This window comes from Trachypithecus francoisi, unplaced genomic scaffold (genome assembly GCF_009764315.1).
Source record: "Trachypithecus francoisi isolate TF-2019V2 unplaced genomic scaffold, Tfra_2.0 Lachesis_group12, whole genome shotgun sequence".
In the NCBI taxonomy this organism is placed as follows: domain Eukaryota; kingdom Metazoa; phylum Chordata; class Mammalia; order Primates; family Cercopithecidae; genus Trachypithecus; species Trachypithecus francoisi.
This window is the reverse complement of record NW_022681457.1, coordinates 121435194-121453233: the sequence shown is the minus strand read 5'-3', so window position 1 is coordinate 121453233 and position 18040 is coordinate 121435194. Positions and strand designations below refer to the sequence as shown.

The 18040-nt window shown below is 60.8% G+C and overlaps 2 protein-coding genes across 6 annotated transcripts; one reads left to right on the top strand and one right to left on the bottom strand.

Annotated features, from left to right (window-relative positions):
- The first annotated feature begins 65 nt into the window (after window positions 1-65).
- PUSL1 (pseudouridine synthase like 1) lies at window positions 66-3071 on the top strand. Of its 3 annotated transcripts, XM_033228779.1 has the most exons (8): window positions 66-286; window positions 480-537; window positions 662-849; window positions 1030-1179; window positions 1255-1425; window positions 2177-2231; window positions 2313-2475; window positions 2733-3071. In XM_033228779.1, the coding sequence occupies exons 1-8, from the start codon at window positions 210-212 to the stop codon at window positions 2780-2782; spliced, it is 912 nt and encodes a 303-aa protein (XP_033084670.1). In that variant the 5' UTR covers window positions 66-209; the 3' UTR covers window positions 2783-3071. The 3 variants fall into 3 exon arrangements, with proteins under 3 accessions (XP_033084670.1, XP_033084669.1, XP_033084668.1); XM_033228778.1 differs by lacking the exon at window positions 2313-2475; XM_033228777.1 differs by having other exon boundaries at window positions 2177-2475.
- On the bottom strand, window positions 2970-16499 carry INTS11 (integrator complex subunit 11). 3 transcript variants are annotated; one of them, XM_033228772.1, is made up of 17 exons: window positions 16374-16447; window positions 13308-13405; window positions 12779-12852; window positions 11648-11876; window positions 6890-6988; window positions 6774-6808; window positions 6277-6415; window positions 5818-5882; window positions 5228-5417; window positions 5000-5083; window positions 4526-4615; window positions 4278-4440; window positions 4084-4191; window positions 3936-3997; window positions 3651-3793; window positions 3413-3542; window positions 2970-3319 (listed from the first exon to the last, which is right to left on the bottom strand). In XM_033228772.1, exons 1-17 carry the CDS (start codon window positions 16399-16401, stop codon window positions 3254-3256), a joined length of 1803 nt encoding a protein of 600 aa, XP_033084663.1. In that variant the 5' UTR covers window positions 16402-16447; the 3' UTR covers window positions 2970-3253. The 3 variants fall into 3 exon arrangements, with proteins under 3 accessions (XP_033084663.1, XP_033084665.1, XP_033084664.1); XM_033228773.1 differs by lacking the exon at window positions 4526-4615 and having other exon boundaries at window positions 3052-3319; window positions 16374-16499; XM_033228774.1 differs by lacking the exons at window positions 11648-11876; window positions 12779-12852; window positions 13308-13405; window positions 16374-16447 and adding an exon at window positions 8517-8538 and having other exon boundaries at window positions 6277-6988.
- Between the last annotated feature and the right edge of the window lie 1541 nt (window positions 16500-18040).

Here is an 18040-nt window from a genome sequence, read left to right as displayed (position 1 = left end):
CTCCGCGACAGGCCGGCACTTTGCAACCGCTCCCTAAGCCCGACCCCGCCTCCGCTCCCCGCCCCAGGCCGCCGTGGCGCGTTGCGGGGCGGGGCGACTGCGCAGGCGCAAGAACGTCCGGAGGGGAGGGGCGTGACCAGGCCGCGTGCGCGCGCGCGCAGAACCCCGGAGCTGGAGGCCGCCACCCCCGCCGTGGGCTGGACTCAGCTATGGGTTCCGTGCAGGCCGCAGGCTCGGTGCGCGCGCGCTACCTTGTGTACTTCCAGTACGTGGGCACCGACTTTAAGTAAGTTTCCTGGGCGCAGCGACGGGCGCCACGTGGCCCGGGCGGAGGCGAGAAGGAGGGCGCGGGCGGGCAAGCGGATGCCTGCGGACGCGGTTTGCAAACGTTCCGGGGAGGAAGCGGCTCTGGCTTCAGAGGGCGGCCAAGACCCCAGGGCAGGGCGCCCCCGGTAACCTCCGCCCGCCTCTGCCCGCAGCGGGGTCGCGGCCGTCAGAGGCACTCAGCGCGCCATCGGGATCCAGAACTACCTGGAGGTGAGCTCGGCCGGTCTCGGGACGCCCGGTGAGGGATAAGGGGGAGCCCCCGCCCGCGCGTCCCCGGGGTCCGGCCTCGCCCACCCGCCCGCTTGCCCGCCCGCCTCGCGGCTCGGTCCTGCAGGAGGCCGCCGAGCGGCTGAATTCCGTGGTGCCGGTCAGGTTCACCATCTCCAGCCGCACAGACGCAGGGGTCCACGCCCTGAGCAACGCGGCGCATCTGGACGTCCAGCGCCGCTCAGGCCGGCCGCCCTTCCCGCCCGAGGTCCTGGCCGAGGCCCTCAACACCCACCTGCGGCACCCGGCCATCAGGTGAGCCGGCGACCTGAGCAGCCCCTGGGGCTCGGCCTTCCCGACTCTATCTGTTGCGGGCGGAGGCTGGAGGTCTGGACAGACTTCTTTGGTCAGGGCTCGAGGGTGGAGGAGAGAGGCGGTGACACCTGGGCAGGTGGGCAGGGTCGTTCCTCCGGTGAGCCTGATCTGCTGCCACAGGGTCCTGCAGGCCTTCCGAGTGCCCAGCGACTTCCACGCTCGCCACGCAGCCACGTCCCGGACCTACCTGTACCGCCTGGTCACTGGCTGTCACCGGCCTGATGAGCTGCCGGTGTTTGAACGCAACCTCTGCTGGGCTCTCCAGGCAGAGTGAGTGTGGCCCTGACAGTGAGCCGGGAGGGGCAGGCAGGCCCCACCTCCTGACGGTTACCCTGTTCCCTGAAGCTGCCTGGATGTGGCCGCCATGCAAGAAGCTGCCCAGCACCTCCTCGGCACACATGACTTCAGCGCCTTCCAGTCGGCCGGCAGCCCGGTGCCAAGCCCCGTGCGAACGCTGCGCCGTGTCTCCGTGTCCCCAGGCCAGGCCAGCCCCTTGGTCACCCCCGAGGACAGCAGGTGTGGAAGGGCCTGTGGGTTGTGGCCCTGCCCTCAGATCACACGCTGATATTAGCTCCAGCACCTCCCCCGGCTTTAAGGCAGGCGAAGCGGGACAGCTGTCCTCAGAACCTGGACAGCTGGAGTGGCCCGGACACCCCCTAGTCTGCAGCTGTGCCCTCCCCCACCCCAGCTGGGGAGCAGAGGACAGGGAAGGCTGCCTGTTTCTGAAAAACCCTGCCCTGCCCTAGCAGAATTTTGGCAGCCACTGGAAAGGTTTCACTGGTGCCAGTGGTTCTGGCCCAGCCTGGCAGGGGGTGGTTTCTGCTGCCCCATCACTGTCCAGAGGGCCACCCACCAGGTGGCAGATTCTGACCACAAAACCTCCCCCATTGGGGTGAACCCTGAAGGGAGGAAGAACTTCTGCCAGCCCCAGACTCCTGCGTCAGAGCAGCAGGTACAGGGCTGGGGTCTCTGGCACACACGCCAGCCATGTTCCCAGACCCTGCACCAGGACCCTAGGTGAGGGCCCAGGGCAAGCCCCTCCGGCACAGCCAGGCTACCTGCCTAGCCTCCAGGGTCCTGCTGCCTCCTTGCCCACGCATTGCTTGTCTGGTTTTAAGCCTCTCCAATGGGCCTCCCTAGGGGCAGGGAGTCAGCCAGGGGGACTTGTCTGAGGTCCCGCCCTGTCAGTCTCCTGTCCGAGGCCACACGGTAGGCTGGGGATGGCAGGCGCTGCCCCACAGACACCTACAGGTACGTGTTTTTCCAGGAAGCTGCGGTTCTGGAGCCTGGAGTTTGAGAGCCAGTCCTTCCTGTATAGGCAGGTGGGCTCGGTTCTGGGGCCCTCCCTGGGGGGTGGGGCTGAGGGTGGGCAGGCTCTGTGCAACCTCGGCCCTGGGTCACAGGTACGGAGGATGACCGCTGTGCTGGTGGCTGTGGGGCTGGGGGCTTTGGCACCTGCCCAGGTGAAGATGATTCTGGAGAGCCAAGATCCCTTGGGGAAGCACCAGGCACGTGTGGCCCCGGCCCACGGCTTATTCCTCAAGTCAGTGCTGTATGGGAGACTCGGTAAGAGGAGCGGGCCCGGGAAGCTTCTGCCATGTACCCAGTGACTGCTGCAGCCAAGGCGAGGGGTGGGGAGGCCAGGGGCCACTGACCACAGCAAGACAACTGGGGGTAAAGGAGCCCCCCGCCCAGGGTCACAGTCCTTCAGCCCAGCCTGTCCTGGGCTGACCCACTCCCTGGCCGTGGGAGTGGTCCCAGTGGTGGGGAGGGTGCTGGGCTGACCTTGCCCCAGGCTGACGCAGGGTCTGATCTGTCCACAGGTGCTGCCTCCTGCACCCTGCAGGGGCCACAGTTTGGGAGCCACAGATGACCCTGGACACTCAGCAAAGTCAGGCCACACCAGGCCCAACCCTGTGTCGGTCAAGCAGGGCAGTCAGCCGCTTGGGGCCCACAGCACTGCTGCCCAGGTCCCACCAGCCTGGATGCCCCTCTCTATCCTAGGCGGGATGGGGTGCAGTGCAGGACACAGCCATGTACACCGAGAAGAGGGTACCAAGTAGTCTTTTGTTCAGCTTTTACTGGAAACTGCTGTCCGGGACTCCCTACCCTAACCATCGTTTGGGGGCCCAGGAGCAGGAATAAAGGCAAGACAGCCCGGAGGCCAGTTTATTTCTTTAGCTGGAAACAGCTGCCTGAGTGGGCACATGACACATGGTCTCTGTCCCCAGGGATGGGACCTGCAGGGTCTGTTCACTCTCAGGGCACCCACAGTCCTGAAGTGCAGGCCCGGCTCTGTCCAGCTGGGAGAGGGCAGAGGTGGTGGCTGGGTGAGTTGCCGGCCTCAGCTGGGGGCCTGGGGGAGGCCCTTCTTCAGCAGAGATGTGAGGAAGCTCCCCAGCTCCTCGTCCTAGGGCAGAAGCAAGAGCACCACGGGCTGTGCAGGACAGGGAGGGGTGGTGACACCTGTGCTGACCGTGGTGGGGTGGGGGCCACCCCTTACCTGGTAGGTCCAGGAGACCAGCAGCACCTTGGTGCCCGGGTCCTCAGAAGGGGCGGCGGCCTGGATGAGGATGGACTCCACGGTCACAGAGCCGTCCGGGAGGTGCTGCACACAGTGGTCCTTCAGGACGCTGTGGGGAGGCTCGGTGAGACCCTGCCTGGCCCCTGGGGCCCGAGGGGTGGGGGGGCCCAAGGGATAGGGAGGTCCGAGGGATAGGAGGGTGGGGCCGGGCGCCCACCTCTTGAGGTGGCTGTAGACGCGCAACGCCATCTCCTGCTCCTTGCGCATGTCGTGCAGGTGCACACGGCAGGTGAAGCGCAGCTGGTGCTCGGCCAGACCCAGCTCTTTGAGGGCTTGCTCTGAGGATACCAGCCGGAAGTTCTGTGGGGCAGGGGCAGGTCAGGGCGCACAGGCGCAGCCCCACCCCCACCCCGGGCCGTCCCGGCACTCACGCTCTGTGGGGCAGAGGCAGGTCAGGGCGCACAGGCGCGGCCCCCCCCTCCCCGGCCGTCCCGGCACTCACGCTGTCCTTCATGATCAGGGCGCCGTGCAGGAGCCGGGGCTTCTTGGCCTCAGGGAGCAGCCCTGCGGAAGAGGCGGCAGCAGCTGTCAACGCAAGGGCCACTCCTGGCTGCCTGCCCCGAGCACCCTTCCCTGCCTGGCCCACATACCCTGCGCCATCTCCCGCTTCAGCAGCCCCAGCGAGATGCCTACGGGGATGCTGGGGCTTGTGGGCAGTGTCACCGTCTCGCCATTGGCCGGCATGTAGCAGCTGACCCCTGGACCCCGGGGGAAGAGAGAGCCTCAGCCCAGGTTGCCTGCGCTGACCCAAGGTGGGCCCCACGCCGCCCGCCTGGCTGCCTACGGAGCTCCTGCTCGATCTTCTGCTTCAGGAACTCCATCTTCTTGGCCTCGCCATGCACCAGCAGCACGCTCTCTGGCTCCGCCTGGCCCACCAGCTGCATGATGCCCTTGGCGTCTGCGTGTGCGCTGAATGACATGTACTCCACCTGCATCTTGACCTCCAGCTGTGGAGGCCGCGGGGTGTGGATAGCGGTTACCACCAGGAGGTGCCCCTCTGCCCTGCCAACCCAGCACGGGGTTGGGACTCACCACCTGCCGCCCCTCCATCTCCAGCTTCCGCTGCCCGCTGAGGATCTTGTGGCCCACGGTGCCCTGCACGCAGTAGCCGGGCATGATGACCTGGGGGCAGGCACAGAGCTCATAGCCACGGGACCCTAGCCTTGCCACCTCAGGGCCTTCCGTGGGATGCCCCCACCTGAACCCCTGGAAGCTGTTTCCACCTGCCAGCAGGGCCCGACCAAGCCTAGCTGCAGACTCCAAAAGGCTCAGGTTTTGCCACAAGACTGTCCAGGGCTGGGCTGGGACTGTACAGCCTGAGATGGACAGGTTGCGTCACAGGGAGACTGAGCAGCTCCAGGCGATGTCACCCCCGTCCCCTGGCAGCAGCAGCCACGTCCCTCAGCCAGTGCGAGGCCAGGCCAGCAAGAGCTCAGAGACAGCATGGGTAGAAGGACAACCCGCCGGCCTCCAGCTTCCAGGCTCCCACACCTCACCACGCCTCACCATGTTCTTTTCATTTCCAGCCCATTTCCGGAAGATCTGCAGGGACTGCCCGGCGTGCAGCATCCCCGGCGTGGCAAATACAACCTGCAGGACACACAGGGCTGGGTTGGGGGGAGGGGTTCAGGGCAGTGATGCCCCCACCCCCGCTGCAGGCCCAGCCCAGAGACCCACAGGAGACAGGAGACCGACAGACATGGATGTGCTGGCCAGCCCTGCTGCGGGACTCACCATTGGCCCTGGGTTGTCAGCAAAAGCCCGGTCAAAGGCCTTGATGTGCTTGAACTCAAACATGTTTCTCTGCACGAAAGTCTTGCGGATCTTCTGGTTGGTCCAGGGGATGAACAGCTTGTAGTAGTGGTTGGCCTTCTCAGTCAGCCCCGTGGAGAAGTAGATGGGCACCTTCAGGTTCATGCGCTCCCTGGGGACCACCGGCCCAGTCAGCACAGCAGCCACAGGGGAGGACGCTGCAGGGCAGGACTCGGCCGGGCCACCCCCACACCTGTTATCTGCACAGCCCATGCATGGGCCGGGCTGAGTCCAGACGCAACCATAGGAGGCCAGTGCCCTCAGCCTATGTCCCGTTAAGCCCTAAAGCAGCCAGGCTCAGCGGGGGACCAGGAACCCCTACAAGAGCCACAGACAGTGACGCTGACGGGACGTCACAGGCCTCCTGGGTCACACAGCGCACAAGCAGCCCCCCAGGACAGCAGCAAGCAGGACTGAGATGCCACCAGCACCCTGGGCACACCTGCCCACCAACTGGACTGTGTGCAGGCTGGGCCAGGGGGTCCTGAAAGAGCCATCCTGGCGGCACCTACCAGAAGGTCTCCAGGAGGATGCAGAGCTCCTGGGCGCGGCCCAGTGCAAACACGGGGATCAGCACCTGGGGGACACACAAGGCAGGAGCCTGGCCATACAGCCCCTCGGCACAGCAGGCAGCATTCAGTGAGGGCACAGCCAGGTGCCCAAGAGCTGCGGCCTCATAGGGACCTTAGCCTCTCTCATCTGCTCCCAGTCCTGTCCCAGCTCTCTCCAGAGACAGAAGGGAGCTGCGTGGGGCCTGGCCAGGACTTCATCAGGATCTGAGGTAGGAGGGGCAAAGGGGCTCCCTGGGAAGGGTCTCTGAGTTTTTGTCCTCAATGCTGAGCAAACCTTCCTCCCTCCCTGCTTGAAAAGGCAGTACGCCCCACCCTGAGACCCTGACCCAGGCCAAGGGCAGCCAAAAGGACCCACCCAGCATAGCCGAGGGCCCGCGTCCCCACCCCTGCTGTGGCTACCTTCCCACCACGCTCCACGGTCTCGTGGACTTTCTTCAGGAAGTCTCGCTCCCGGCAGCGCTTCGAGTCGCGGATGGTCGTGGCGTATGTGGACTCCGTGATGAGCAGGTTGGGGCGGCACTTGTCAATCCAGGCAGCTCTAGAACACGGGGGTAGGGTGTGAGTCACGGTGCACTGTCCCCACAGCTGCAGGGCTGGGTCTGACAAGCTGGACCCCAGTACTACGCCCACCCGCCTTCCTGGGCCACTCTGGCTAGAAAGAGTCAGCTGGTAAAATGCTGTGGGCAGCACACTTGGGAAGAGAGAGGAGGGACAGAGGACCCCGCCCGGACCCTGTGCCTTCGCGCATCTGGGCCCAGAAGGAAGGGGCTCTCCGGGCCACACGAGACATGGGAGACACTGCTGGGCTGGCCACTCAAGGGCTGGCACCCTGACACCTGCCAGGGTCCTGAGCTCCAGGGGGGCCCATGGGACAAAAGACATCTCGGCCTACTTACCCCAAGTGTCGGTCTGGGGTCATGTTATAATCACCCTGGTGAACGATCAAGGCCACCATGAGGAGGGTGCCTCCCACCCCAGCAGCCCCTCCCGAGCCTCAAGCCCTTCCACTGACCGTGTAGACCACAGACTCTGAGCCCACTTTAATCTGGAACATGGCTGCCCCCAGCACGTGGCCTGCATAGTAGGCCTTGATCTCCAGTTCATCGTCTACCTGTGGAGGACAGGGCTGTGCTCAGGCTGTGCCGTTACAGCAGAGGGGCAGAGAGGCACGGGCAGGGAGCGAGGGAGGCAGGGGTGGGGAGCGAGGGCACCCTTTCAGTCCCTGTTGCTCACACACAGCATCCAGTTCACAAGGGACGGGCAATGTGGACAAAGAACAAAAAACAACAAATGGAAGACTGAAGGGACCTGAAATTGGAGTTTCCAGCGTGGACTTTGAATACATCACAGAGAAAAGACAAGATTCAGAATGTTGGCTGCCAGGCAAGGTAGCTCAGGCCTGTAATCCCAACACTTTGGGAGGCCAAGGCAGGTGGATCCCTTGAGGTCAGGAGTTCGAGATCAGCCTGGCCAACATGGTGAAACTCCATCTCTACTAAAAATACAAAAATAAGCTAGGCATGGAGGTACATCTCTGTAATCCCAGCTGCTCAGGAGGCTGAGGAAGGAGAATCGCTTGAACCTGGGAAGTCGAGGTTGCAGTGTGTTGAGATCACGCCACTGCACTCCAGCCTGGGCAACGGGGCGAGACTCCATCCCAAAAAAAAAAAAAAAAAAAAAATACTGGGCCAAACATAGTGGCTCACACCTTTAATCCCAGCACTTTGGGAGGCCAAGGTGGCTGGATCATCTGAAATCAGAAGTTCAAGACCATCTTGGCCGACATAGTGAAACCCTGTCTCTACTAAAAATACAAAAATTAGCTGGGCATGGTGGCAGGTACCTGTAATCCCAGCTACACAGTAGGCTAAGACAGGAGAATTATTTGAACCCAGGAGGCGGAGATTGCAGTGAGCTGAGATTGTGTCACTGCACTCCAGCCTGGGCAACAAGAGCGAGACTCTGTCAAAAAAAAAAAAAAAAAAAAGCCAAAAAACTAGACTTCTTTAAAAATTTATTTTATTCATTTAAAACTTGCCGGGCATGGTGGCTCATGCCTGTAATCCCAGCACTTTGGGAGGCTGAGGTGAGTGGATCACCTGAGGTTGGGAGTTCGAGATCAGCCTGACCAACATGGAGAAAGCCCGTCTCTACTAAAAATACAAAATTAGCCAGGTGTGGTGTCAGGCGCCTGTAATCCCAGCTACTTGGGAGGCTGAGGCAGGAGAACTGCTTGAACGCAGGAGGCAGAGGTTGCAGTGAGCCAAGATCGCACCACTGCACCCCAGCCTGGGTGACAAAACAAGACTCCATCTCAAAAAAAACATTGGGAGACAGGGTCAGGCTGTCACCCAGTCTGCAGTGGCACAATCATGGCTCACTGAAACTCCTGGGCTCAAGCCTCCTCCTGCCTCCACCTCCCAAGTAGCTGGGACTATAGGCATGCACCCACCACGCTGGGCTAATTTAAAAACAAAATTTTGGCCAGGCGCAGTGGCTTACTCCTGCAATCCCAGCACTTTGGGAGGCTGAGGTGGGTGGATCACGAGGTCAGGAGTTTGAGATGAGCCTTACCAACATGGTGAAACCCTGTCTCTACTAAAAATACAAAAACATTAGCCAAGTGTGGTGGTGCGCACCCGTAATCCCAGTTACTCGGGAGGCTAAGGCAGGAGAATCGCTTGAACCCAGGAAGCAGAGGTTGCAGTGAGCTGAGATTGCGCCACTGCACTCCAGTCTGGGTGGCAGAGTGAGACAGTCTCAAAACTAAAATAAAAAATAAAAACAATACTTTTGGAGAGACAGTCTCACTGTGTTGCTCAGGCTGGTCTTGAACTCCTGGGCTCAAAGGATCCTCCCTCTTCAGCCTCCCAAAGTGCTGGGATTACAGGTGTGAGCCACCACCCTTGGCATAGAAACTATTTTTGAAAAGTGGAAATTCTTTTTTTTTTTCTTTTTTTGAGACGGAGTCTTACTTTGTCGCCTAGGCTGGAGTGCAGTGGCGCAATCTCGGCTCACTGCAAGCTCCGCCTCCCGGGTTCACACCATTCTCCTGCCTCAGCCTCCCGAGTAGCTGGGACTACAGGTGCCCACCACCACACCCGGCTAATTTTTTGTATTTTTAGTAGAGACGGGGTTTCACGTGTTAGCCAGGATGGTCTCGATCTCCTGACCTCGTGATCCACCCACCTCGGCCTCCCAAAGTTCTGGGATTACAGGCGTGAGCCACCGCGCCTGGCAAAAAGTGGAAATTCTAAAACCAGGAACTATTAAAACCCAAATTAAGAATTCAATGGATGGGCCGGATGTGGTGGCTCATGCCTGTAATCCCAGCACTTTGGTAGGCTGAGGAGGGTGGATCACCTGCGGTCAAGAGTTTGAGACCAGCCTGACCAACATGGAGAAATCTCGTCTCTACTAAAATAAAAAATACAAAATTAGCCAGGCTTGGTGGTGCACGCCTGTAATCTCAGCTACTCAGGAGGCTGAAGCAGAAGAATTGCTTGAACGCAGGAGGCAGAGGTTGCGGTGAGCTGAGATCATGACATTGCACTGCAGCCTGGGCAACAAGAGCGAAACTCCGTCTCAAAAAAAAAATAGAATTCAATGGATGAATTTAACACCACGTGACATATAACCAGAAAAGAGAATCCGTGAACTGAAAGACACCAGAGGGAATATCTATCAGGAAACAGGAAAGACAAAGGGATGACGAAGTTTCAAGAGGTTGACCGTCAGGCTCTCAGGGCCCCTGGAGGGACAAGAACGGGGCAGAAGCAACACTGGAAGAAACGTGATGAAGGCCTCGAGCCACGGATCCAAGAGGCCTCAAACCCTGAACAGGTTGAGAATACATGTCGGCCCATCGGAGCACAAGCACCAAAAACCAAGGCCAAGACCCTACAGGTGCCCGTGCCCAGAGACGGGGGACAGAACGATGTTTGCAAAGTGCAGAGACGAAATACTGTCAACCTAAAATCCTACACACCTAAGAGGAAAAAAGTCCTTCAAGAATGAGGGTAAAGTAAATCCATTTGCAGCCAAATAAAAATTGACAGAATTCAGCACCAGCAGACCCACACTCTATTCTTCAGGCAGAAGGCAAATTATCCCAAGTAAAAGGCGGAAAAAATGCAGGAAGCACAACAAAAAAGAATAAATACATAAATAAAACTAAGCAAATGCTGATGTTACCAGACATTAGAAATCATGTCTTTCTGGGTTTAAAATATACGGAGGGAGTTGCCAGGTGTGGTGACTCATGCCTGTAATCCCAGCACTTTGAGAGGCTGAGGTGGGAGGATCCCTGGAGCCCAGGAGTTGGAGAGCCTGAGCAATACATACCCCATCTCTACAAAAAATACCAAAATAAATCAGCTGGGCATAGGGGCACATGCTTGTAGTCCCAGCTACTTGGGAGGCTGAGGTGGGAGGATCACCTGAGCCTGGGAGGCCGAGGCTGCAGTGAGCCAAGATCATACTCCAGCCTGGGCCACAAAGTGAGACCCTGTCAAAAAAAAAAAAAAAATTAAAATTTCACAACGAAAAAGATAAATATACTTCATTTTGATAAGAAGTTCAATCAGAAAAATAAAATGTTCCAAAATACATAGGTACCTGATATAGTTTCAAGAATTACAAAAGCAGCCAGGTGCGGTAGCTCAAGCCCGTAATCCCAGCACTTTGGGAGGCCAAGACGGGCGGATCACAAGGTCAGGAGATCGAGACCATCCTGGCTAACATGGTGAAACCCCGTCTCTACTAAAAAAAAAATACAAAAAACTAGCCGGGCGTGGTGGCGGCGCCTGTAGTCCCAGCTACTCAGGAGGCTGAGGCAGGAGAATGGTGTGAACCCGGGAGGCAGAGCTTGCAGTGAGCTGAGATCTGACCACTGCACTCCAGCCTGGGTGACAGAGGGAGACTCCGTCTCAAAAAAAAAAAAAAAATTCTTTTGAGGCCGGGCGCGGTGGCTCACGCCTGTAATCCCAACACTTTGGGAGGCCGAGGTGGGCGGATCACAAGGTCAGGAGATCGAGACCATCCTGGCTAACATGGTGAAACCCCGTCTCTACTAAAAATTACAAAAAACTAGCCGGGCGAGGTGGCGGCGCCTGTAGTCCCAGCTACTCAGGAGGCCAAGGCAAGAGAATGGCAGGAACCCGGGAGGCAGAGGTTGCAGTGAGCCGAGATCGCGCCACTGCACTCCAGCCTGGGCGACAGAACGAGACTCCGTCTCAAAAAAAAAAAGAAATATAAAAGCCATACCCAGAGACACTAATGAGACACAAACAAACCCACAAATTTTGTCAGGTATTTTGCCAATCTGTCACTCACCGACTTAACCTTCACTTCCTCCGTGACCCACACCCAGAACCAGGCACCCTCCAGATCTGGCCCATCTCCCCTCTGGCCCCTGCCTCCCTGCCCAGCGACACCCTGGGAGCTCCAGCAAGTCTCTGGAGGCTCTGAGGGCACCAGCCTGTCCCACTCTGGCCATTTCAATGCCGCTCAGACAGAGCCAGGTGGGTTTGGAGGCCGGGGCACACCCCCACCCTGCGCGTGCTCTCCCGGGTTGGCGCCCAATCTTGTTTGGGACCCTTGTGCTCGCGCTGCCGCCTCCTGGTGTTCCCACAGTGCTGGATGCAAGAGTGAGGTGGGGTGGGCTCACCCTGAGGCCCCCGCCTTCCAGAGACTGTGGAGAGCGGGCAGAGGGCATGGTTGGTGTGGGTGTGGGCAGTGACTGTGCTGTCTGTGGCCCTGGGAACCTGACCTGGACCGTCTGGTGGAGGTGGACAGCCACCACCTTCTTCATGCAGTCTTTGATCATCTGGGAGGTGAAGAAGTTGGCCTCGCCCTTCTTGTCCACGGCAATCTTGCGGTAATCCTCCAGCAAGATGGGGCAGATGGCCTGGGTGGGGTGGGTCATGTAGATGGGCCCGTCGTAGCCCACCATCTCGCTGAAGTAGGGGAGTGCCCCGCAATGGTCCAGGTGGAAGTGGCTGGGGGGATGCAGCACAGGTCAGCCTGGGCCCACCCTGCCCTAGCCTTCACCCCCACTCTGGGCTTGTGGGTTGCCCCCTTCATTCGCCTACTGTGCACCAGGCCCCATCCCAAGTGGTGAAGAGTCAGTAATGAGCAAACACAAAACCGTCTCCCTGGAACTTTCAGTCTCAAAGTATAACGAGGCAGTAAGTGATCGGGAAACTGAACACGTCGGTGACAACGACATGCTCACGAGGCAATGCGAAGCTGCTAAGGGGCATGGGGAGCCGCTGGGATTTCAGGCGTCAGGACAGGCTGAGGGGAGCTGCAGGTGAAGGGAGCACAGACCCGAGGGCGAGGGCAGTGCCTGGCAAGCCCCAAGAAGGCACTGGGGACCCCACTGTGTCTGACAAGAAACCACAAGCACGAGGGTCTCGGGGCAGCTGAGGATGCCGCCTCCAGAGCGGGGCTTCTCCAGGCATCACAGGCCCTCTGGCTGCTGGGGAGGGCGGGGAGGGCGGGGCAGGGGGACCAGCAGGAATGCTGTGGCCATCCAGGCGAGGCCACCCAGACCAGTGGGTCATGAGCTGCTGGACCCTAAAGGCCGGGGTCAGGGAAGACTCAGGGCTCTGGAATCTCCAACAAGACAGTGGGGTTTAAAGCTCCTGAGACAGAGAAGGCGTCGGAGAGAGTGAAGCCTGGAGAGCCGGGTTCAGAGGGCAGGGCCAGGAGAACAGGTGGAGACCAGGCCGTGTGTGTGACCAGTAAGGCAGGCAGGGAGCAGATCCTGGGGCCTGGAAGCCCCCTGAGGATCAAGGATGACGCAGGCCCCTTGCCAAACGTTGCCGAGGCTGAGTAAGGGGGCCCAAGCCCCACAGGCACAGACATGGGACCCTCAAGGCCCCCAGCGGGTGCCCACCTGATGATCACGCAGTCCAGGAAGTCTGTCAGGCGGCCGTTCTGGGTGATGTAGGAGAAGTCAGGGAAGCGTCGCTGGGAAGGACGTGAGGCTTCAGGTTGCGTCGTGGGCTCCAGGCAGCACCTGGGACCACCCACGTCCCAGGGAGGGGCCCCCAGGAAGGGGGGTTCCACGTGCAGACTCAGGCTGGGCACTGCCACCCCGCAGGTGGCACCAGGACCCCTGGCTGCTCACAGCATGCAGAGGGGCCGAGATTACCTCCAACCTCACTGACAGATGTGAGCTGGAAGCTGAGCCCAGGGTCTCGCTGGGCCCTGGTGCTGTACTGGAGCCCAGTACCAGGACAGGGGGACCTCCCTATGCAGGGGCTCACCTCGGCCAGGCCCACCCATCCCTGCTACCCACAGGGTGCAGTCGTCCAAGCACGACCACTGCTGCCCACTGCCCCACTGTCCGGCTCTGAGGCCCAGGGTCTGGCTGCAGACGGCCGGCCCTCCTGGCCTCTGGGCCTTCTGCCCGAGGGACTCACGTCGTCATTGAAGCCCATGTGCATTCCGCAGTCCAGCATGACGTTCTTGCCCGCAATGGAGACCAGGATGCAACTTCGGCCCACATCCTGGCCAGCCCCTACTCAAGGGAGGGCTGGTGAGAGTCAGTGCTGCGCCCCCGGCCCCAGCTCCCTGTGCTGCCTCCCCAAGCTCTGCAGGACCCCAATGCACTGAGGAAACCAGACCGAGGCTGCTGTATGGACAGACACGTGGGACAAGAAACAGGGGCACCCCACTCACAGGAAGGGGGACACAGGACCACGCCCCGCACCACCACATCCAGGGTGGAGGCCGGCAGCCCACACACTCCTCCCTGGCCTCTCAAGGTGGCCGTGGCCTGCTGGCTGAGTAGCGGGCACTGTGTTGTGGTCCTCAGCCCCTCAGACACAAGGGCTGGTCTGCAGGGCCAACACCTCAGTCAGAGTCACACCTGGGCTGTGGCTGGGCCCTCAGCAGAGCTGCAGACCAATGAGGTCGCCTCCTGTAGGATCTTTCCCCAGGCAGACAAGGGCCTAAGTGCCTAAGTGCTGGCACTGGCTGTCCCCTGGTGGTCGGCTGTGGAGGGATGTCACACAGCCTCGGCCATGCCACACAAACACAGTGCCGGTGGTCCAGCAGTGGCCGGCGTGGGCAACACAAGCCCCACACCACTGCACACCACGCAGCCCCCAACACAGACCCTAATCTGCGGCCCTCCCACACTCCTGACAGCCAAGCAGCCCTGCCCAGCTGCTCCAGCCAGAGGCCTTGGCCAGCCAAGGCACACTCAAACCCCCTCATGTGACCTGGGGGCCCACAAGGAAAGGGCCACGGCCCCTGCACAGCCTGCGCCTGGGCGGGAGTCTGACGGCAGTGAATGGCCTGGTTTTCCCCTTGAATCGCCACCCACCTCCCCCAATCAGGCACCTGAAACATCCAAAGCCAGCACCACACATCAGGATGACGGGGCCACAGCTGAGGGCCTGCCTGCCACGAATGGGGTCTCAGGTTCTCTTCTAGGCCTGTTCCTGCCCCCACTGGGTGTGAGCTCTCTGAGAGCAGGGTCTCAGCTGTCTCCTCCCTCTGCACCTCCTACCCCAAGCCATGCCAGGCTTACAGAGGCCCTCCGGCGTCTGTGGGAAGGGAGGGCCGCCCCTCTTCACGGCCAAGGACCTGAGGCCACAGAGGCACTTGTGGCCCTGAGGCGTGGGGCCTGGGTTGGTTATCTGAATTCCAAAGCCCAATCCTGAGGTACTGGCAGTCCCGCCTCCCGATAGGACCCACAGTGATCCCAGGGAATAGAGCCTGGAGCTACAGGAGGGGACAGGGCTGAGAAGACAGAGGAGGAGGCATCCCTGTCTGCAAGGAGACAGCAGACAAGGGAACAAGACACCTCGAGTACACCAGATGGAGGCTACTGTGCCAAAAAAGAGCAAGGTAAGAGGATGAGGAAGCCTTGAAACTTCCAGAACCACGACAGGAAAGTGCTCCCTGAGAAGCCAACTTTTGAGTAGGATGGGGGAGGGGGGAGGAACAGGGTTGGGAGGGACAGGCAGGGTTGGGGGACAGTCACGCACAGGCCAGAGTGTGGGAGTGACCCCAAGGACACAGCACTGGCCCAGTGAGCATGGAGCCCAAGGCAGTCCCTGGCACAGGGAAGTGGTAAAACAAGAGTTCTGCTTTGCCGATACCCTGGCTGAGGTGATCTTAAGAATACACCCAGGTACAGATTGGGGGCAACTGAAACCACATGAAAGATCAGACTGTCCAGAGAGTGGGTAGAACAGGCGGCCAAGAGGCCAAATGGGAAAGGGGCAGTCTGGGAGGACCCCGCAGAGGCCCCAGAGAGCAGGGGAGGGCAGCAGGGCCCACGCTAACGCCATGGGGTGTGCACAGGCCAGGGGTGTTCACGGCACAGTGTCCCCGCCGGGGCAAGAGGCACCCCTCCAAGGAAGCGCTCATGCCATGAGGAAGGACATGGAATCTCGTCCCAGTGTCTGTGCTAGAAGATGCCCTCGACCCCCTGCCCAGTGGAAGGACCAGGTTTCAGGACAGCACAGGGCAGGCACGTGTGGAAAATGCCCAGGACATCAGGATGCTTGGCCACCAACACCATGTCCCCCCAGCTGTTTCTGAGACCCTGGATTTTGACTAATTCTTTCCTCCTTCGCATTGTTCTATACTGTTAGGACTTTGACTTTTTTTGAGATACGATCTTGCTGTCGCCCAGGCATGGCTCACTGCAGCCTCAACCTCCCGGGCTCAAGCAATCCCCACAACTCAGCCTCCTGAGTAGCTGGGACCACAGGCACACACCACCATGCCCGGCTAATTTTTGCATTTTTTTTTTTTTGGAGTGATGGGGTCTTGCCATGTTGGCTAGGCTGGTCTTAAACTCCTGGGCTCAAGCGATCCTCCCACCTCTGCCTTCCAAAGTACTAGGATTGCAGGAGTGAACCACAGTGCCCAGCCTGTTAGGACTCTTAAGAGTACACATTTGTGTTTTTTGCTGTTTTTTTTCAGTGTTGCAAAAATCAGATAGAACAAGAGCTGAACTGAGAGTTGACTGTAATTTGGGCGTGAGCACAAACGGTGGTGGACAGAAAGCAAGAGGTGAGGAGGCAGAAGCGGGACAGCGAGACTGGGGGGCTGAGAAGCTGGGGGTCTGCTAGGCTGCGAAGCTGGAGGACTGGGGGGCTGAGGGTCTGCGGGACTGAGGGGCTGAAGGGCTGGGGGCTGGAGGCGGCAGCGCGCCGCACAGGGAGGTCAAAGCACCAACGAAAGCGCACAGCGAGCGCGGAGGCCCCGCGGCCCCATCTGCGGCGTCCCCTCACGGCCGCCTGAACCTCGGGGCTCGCGTTCTCGCGTCACTGCCGGAGGCCGAGGGTGCAGGGACTAGGCCGCCTCTCGGTTCCCACCAGGGCCCACGCCGACGCCGGGAGGAGCAGACCGAGGACGCCCGCGACGCGCACCCGGCTCCATGAGAACCCGGAGAGAGCGGGGCGCCCAGCCCGCCCGGAGCCGCATACGGAGCCCGCCCCACAGCCCTGCCGGCGACTCCCACTCACCCAAGGGCGTGACTCTGATCTCAGGCATCGTCTTCGCCGCGCTCCCAGACCCGCGAGCCCCGCGCGCGGTGATGCACTGCGCAGGCGCAACCACCAGGGTGTCAACTTCCGGTGCGTTAGCCGGAAACGCGGGTCTGCGCGCCGGGCCTCCTGACTGGGCAGCATCCAACCAATCAGGGCGGCGGGCGAGGGCGGGGCGAGGGCGGGGCCCGGACGGCAGCGGCGGCCCAGGTGAGCGGCTCCGGCTCCGCGGCCGCACCTGCGCAACCCAACCGGCAGCGTACGGAGGTCGCCGAGGGGCCGGGAGCGGGAGGGGACGTCGTCCTAGAGGGCCGGAGTGGGCGGGCGGCCGAGGACCCGGCTCCCGCGCAGGACGGAGCCGTGGCTCAGGTCGGCCCCTCCCCAGCACCACCCCGGGCCTCCGCCCTTTCCTGGGCCCCTAGGTGGAGCAGGGACCCGAACCGGTGCCCATCCAGTCCGGTGCCCCCTTCCCAGGTGAGACTCGTAGCGCTAGCTCGACAGGGTCTGGTTCCACCCACAAGGCCTGGGGCGCCGTGGGGGCCCCGTCTTCTGCCGTCCCCCCAGCCTGCTGTCAGCCACCGGGCTGTGTGTTCAGGCCGCCCTCGCGCCCAGCCCTGACCTTGGGCCGGTGGGCTGCCCTGGGAAAGGCCTGGAGGTACCCTGGGTCACCTTCCTGGGCTGGCGAGCTGCCTGCCTCCTGCACAACCGCTGCCCTTCCTGTTGTCCTGGAGCCACCAGCCACAGCTCTGAGAGGCTCCTGGCAGCTCCTGTTTGCCACTGGCTCGGATCTGGGCAGGCAGGCAAGGCCCGCAGAGTATCTGGTGACCAAGAAGGAAACCCCAGAGCCTCAGAAACCATCTTCTCAGTGGACAAAATTAAGGCCTGAGGAGGGGAGGGGCGTGCTGGAAGTCTGTGGGACTCCATCTTCCTGAGGCCCAGGAGCAGCCATTCCCTACACCTGAAGCCGGGTGAGCTCACACCGGGGCCTCTGCCTGGTGCCAAGCATGCAACCCAACCTGTGGGGCCTGCAAGGCAAGGCTTCAGCACCCTCTGGGCACCAGCGCTCCAGCAGCCTGGGCCACGGGCTGGGCAGTGCTTGTAGCCCATGTTCCCTAGTGATGAAGGGCCCAGTCATAGGGTGCTGAGCAACCTGCACACCTGCTCCTGGCCAGGAGCTCTCACCACAGCTGGGTACCCTCCCTGTCCCTGCTGGAGTCCCTGCAGCCAGGGAGGGCAGGAGAGAGCTCCCAGTACCAACGGGCCTAGGAACCCCCAGGCCCAATGGGGTAAGGGTTCTTCCTGGTTGAGGTAGGATGCAGCTGAGTCTCAGGTTTCCTGGAGCAGGTGTGGGCCCTTGGGGCACCCGGGGAGACAGAGCAAGGGTGCTTGGCGACACACAAAGCATGGGTGCCTGGATGCCTGTGGAGTGACTGTGTGAATGCCAGCAGAATCCAGAGCAGGGCCTGGGCCACTCGCAGAAGGTTCCCCAGGGCTAGTACAAGGGCCTTGTGGCAATCTTCTGAGAGTGATAAAACCTTTCGCCCGGCCACCCATCCGTGTGGGACGTGTAGTTGCAGCAACAGGAGTGAAAACGCGTCCGTCCATCCAGCAAGTGCCGGCCCCACAGCCTCTCTTCTGGTTTTGGG

Excerpts from the sequence above, each read along its gene's own strand:
- PUSL1 (XM_033228777.1), top strand. The coding sequence starts at position 210 with ATGGGTTCCGTGCAGGCCGCAGGCTCGGTGCGCGCGCGCTACCTTGTG. Across the intron at positions 538-661 it reads GGATCCAGAACTACCTGGAG|GAGGCCGCCGAGCGGCTGAA; the intron begins GTGAGCTCGGCC and ends TCGGTCCTGCAG. Across the intron at positions 850-1,029 it reads CTGCGGCACCCGGCCATCAG|GGTCCTGCAGGCCTTCCGAG; the intron begins GTGAGCCGGCGA and ends CTGCTGCCACAG.
- INTS11 (XM_033228772.1), bottom strand. The coding sequence starts at position 16,401 with ATGCCTGAGATCAGAGTCACGCCCTTGG. Across the intron at positions 3,794-3,935 it reads CCCTGATCATGAAGGACAGC|AACTTCCGGCTGGTATCCTC; the intron begins GTGAGTGCCGGG and ends CCTGCCCCACAG. Across the intron at positions 3,320-3,412 it reads TGGTCTCCTGGACCTACCAG|GACGAGGAGCTGGGGAGCTT; the intron begins GTAAGGGGTGGC and ends CTTCTGCCCTAG.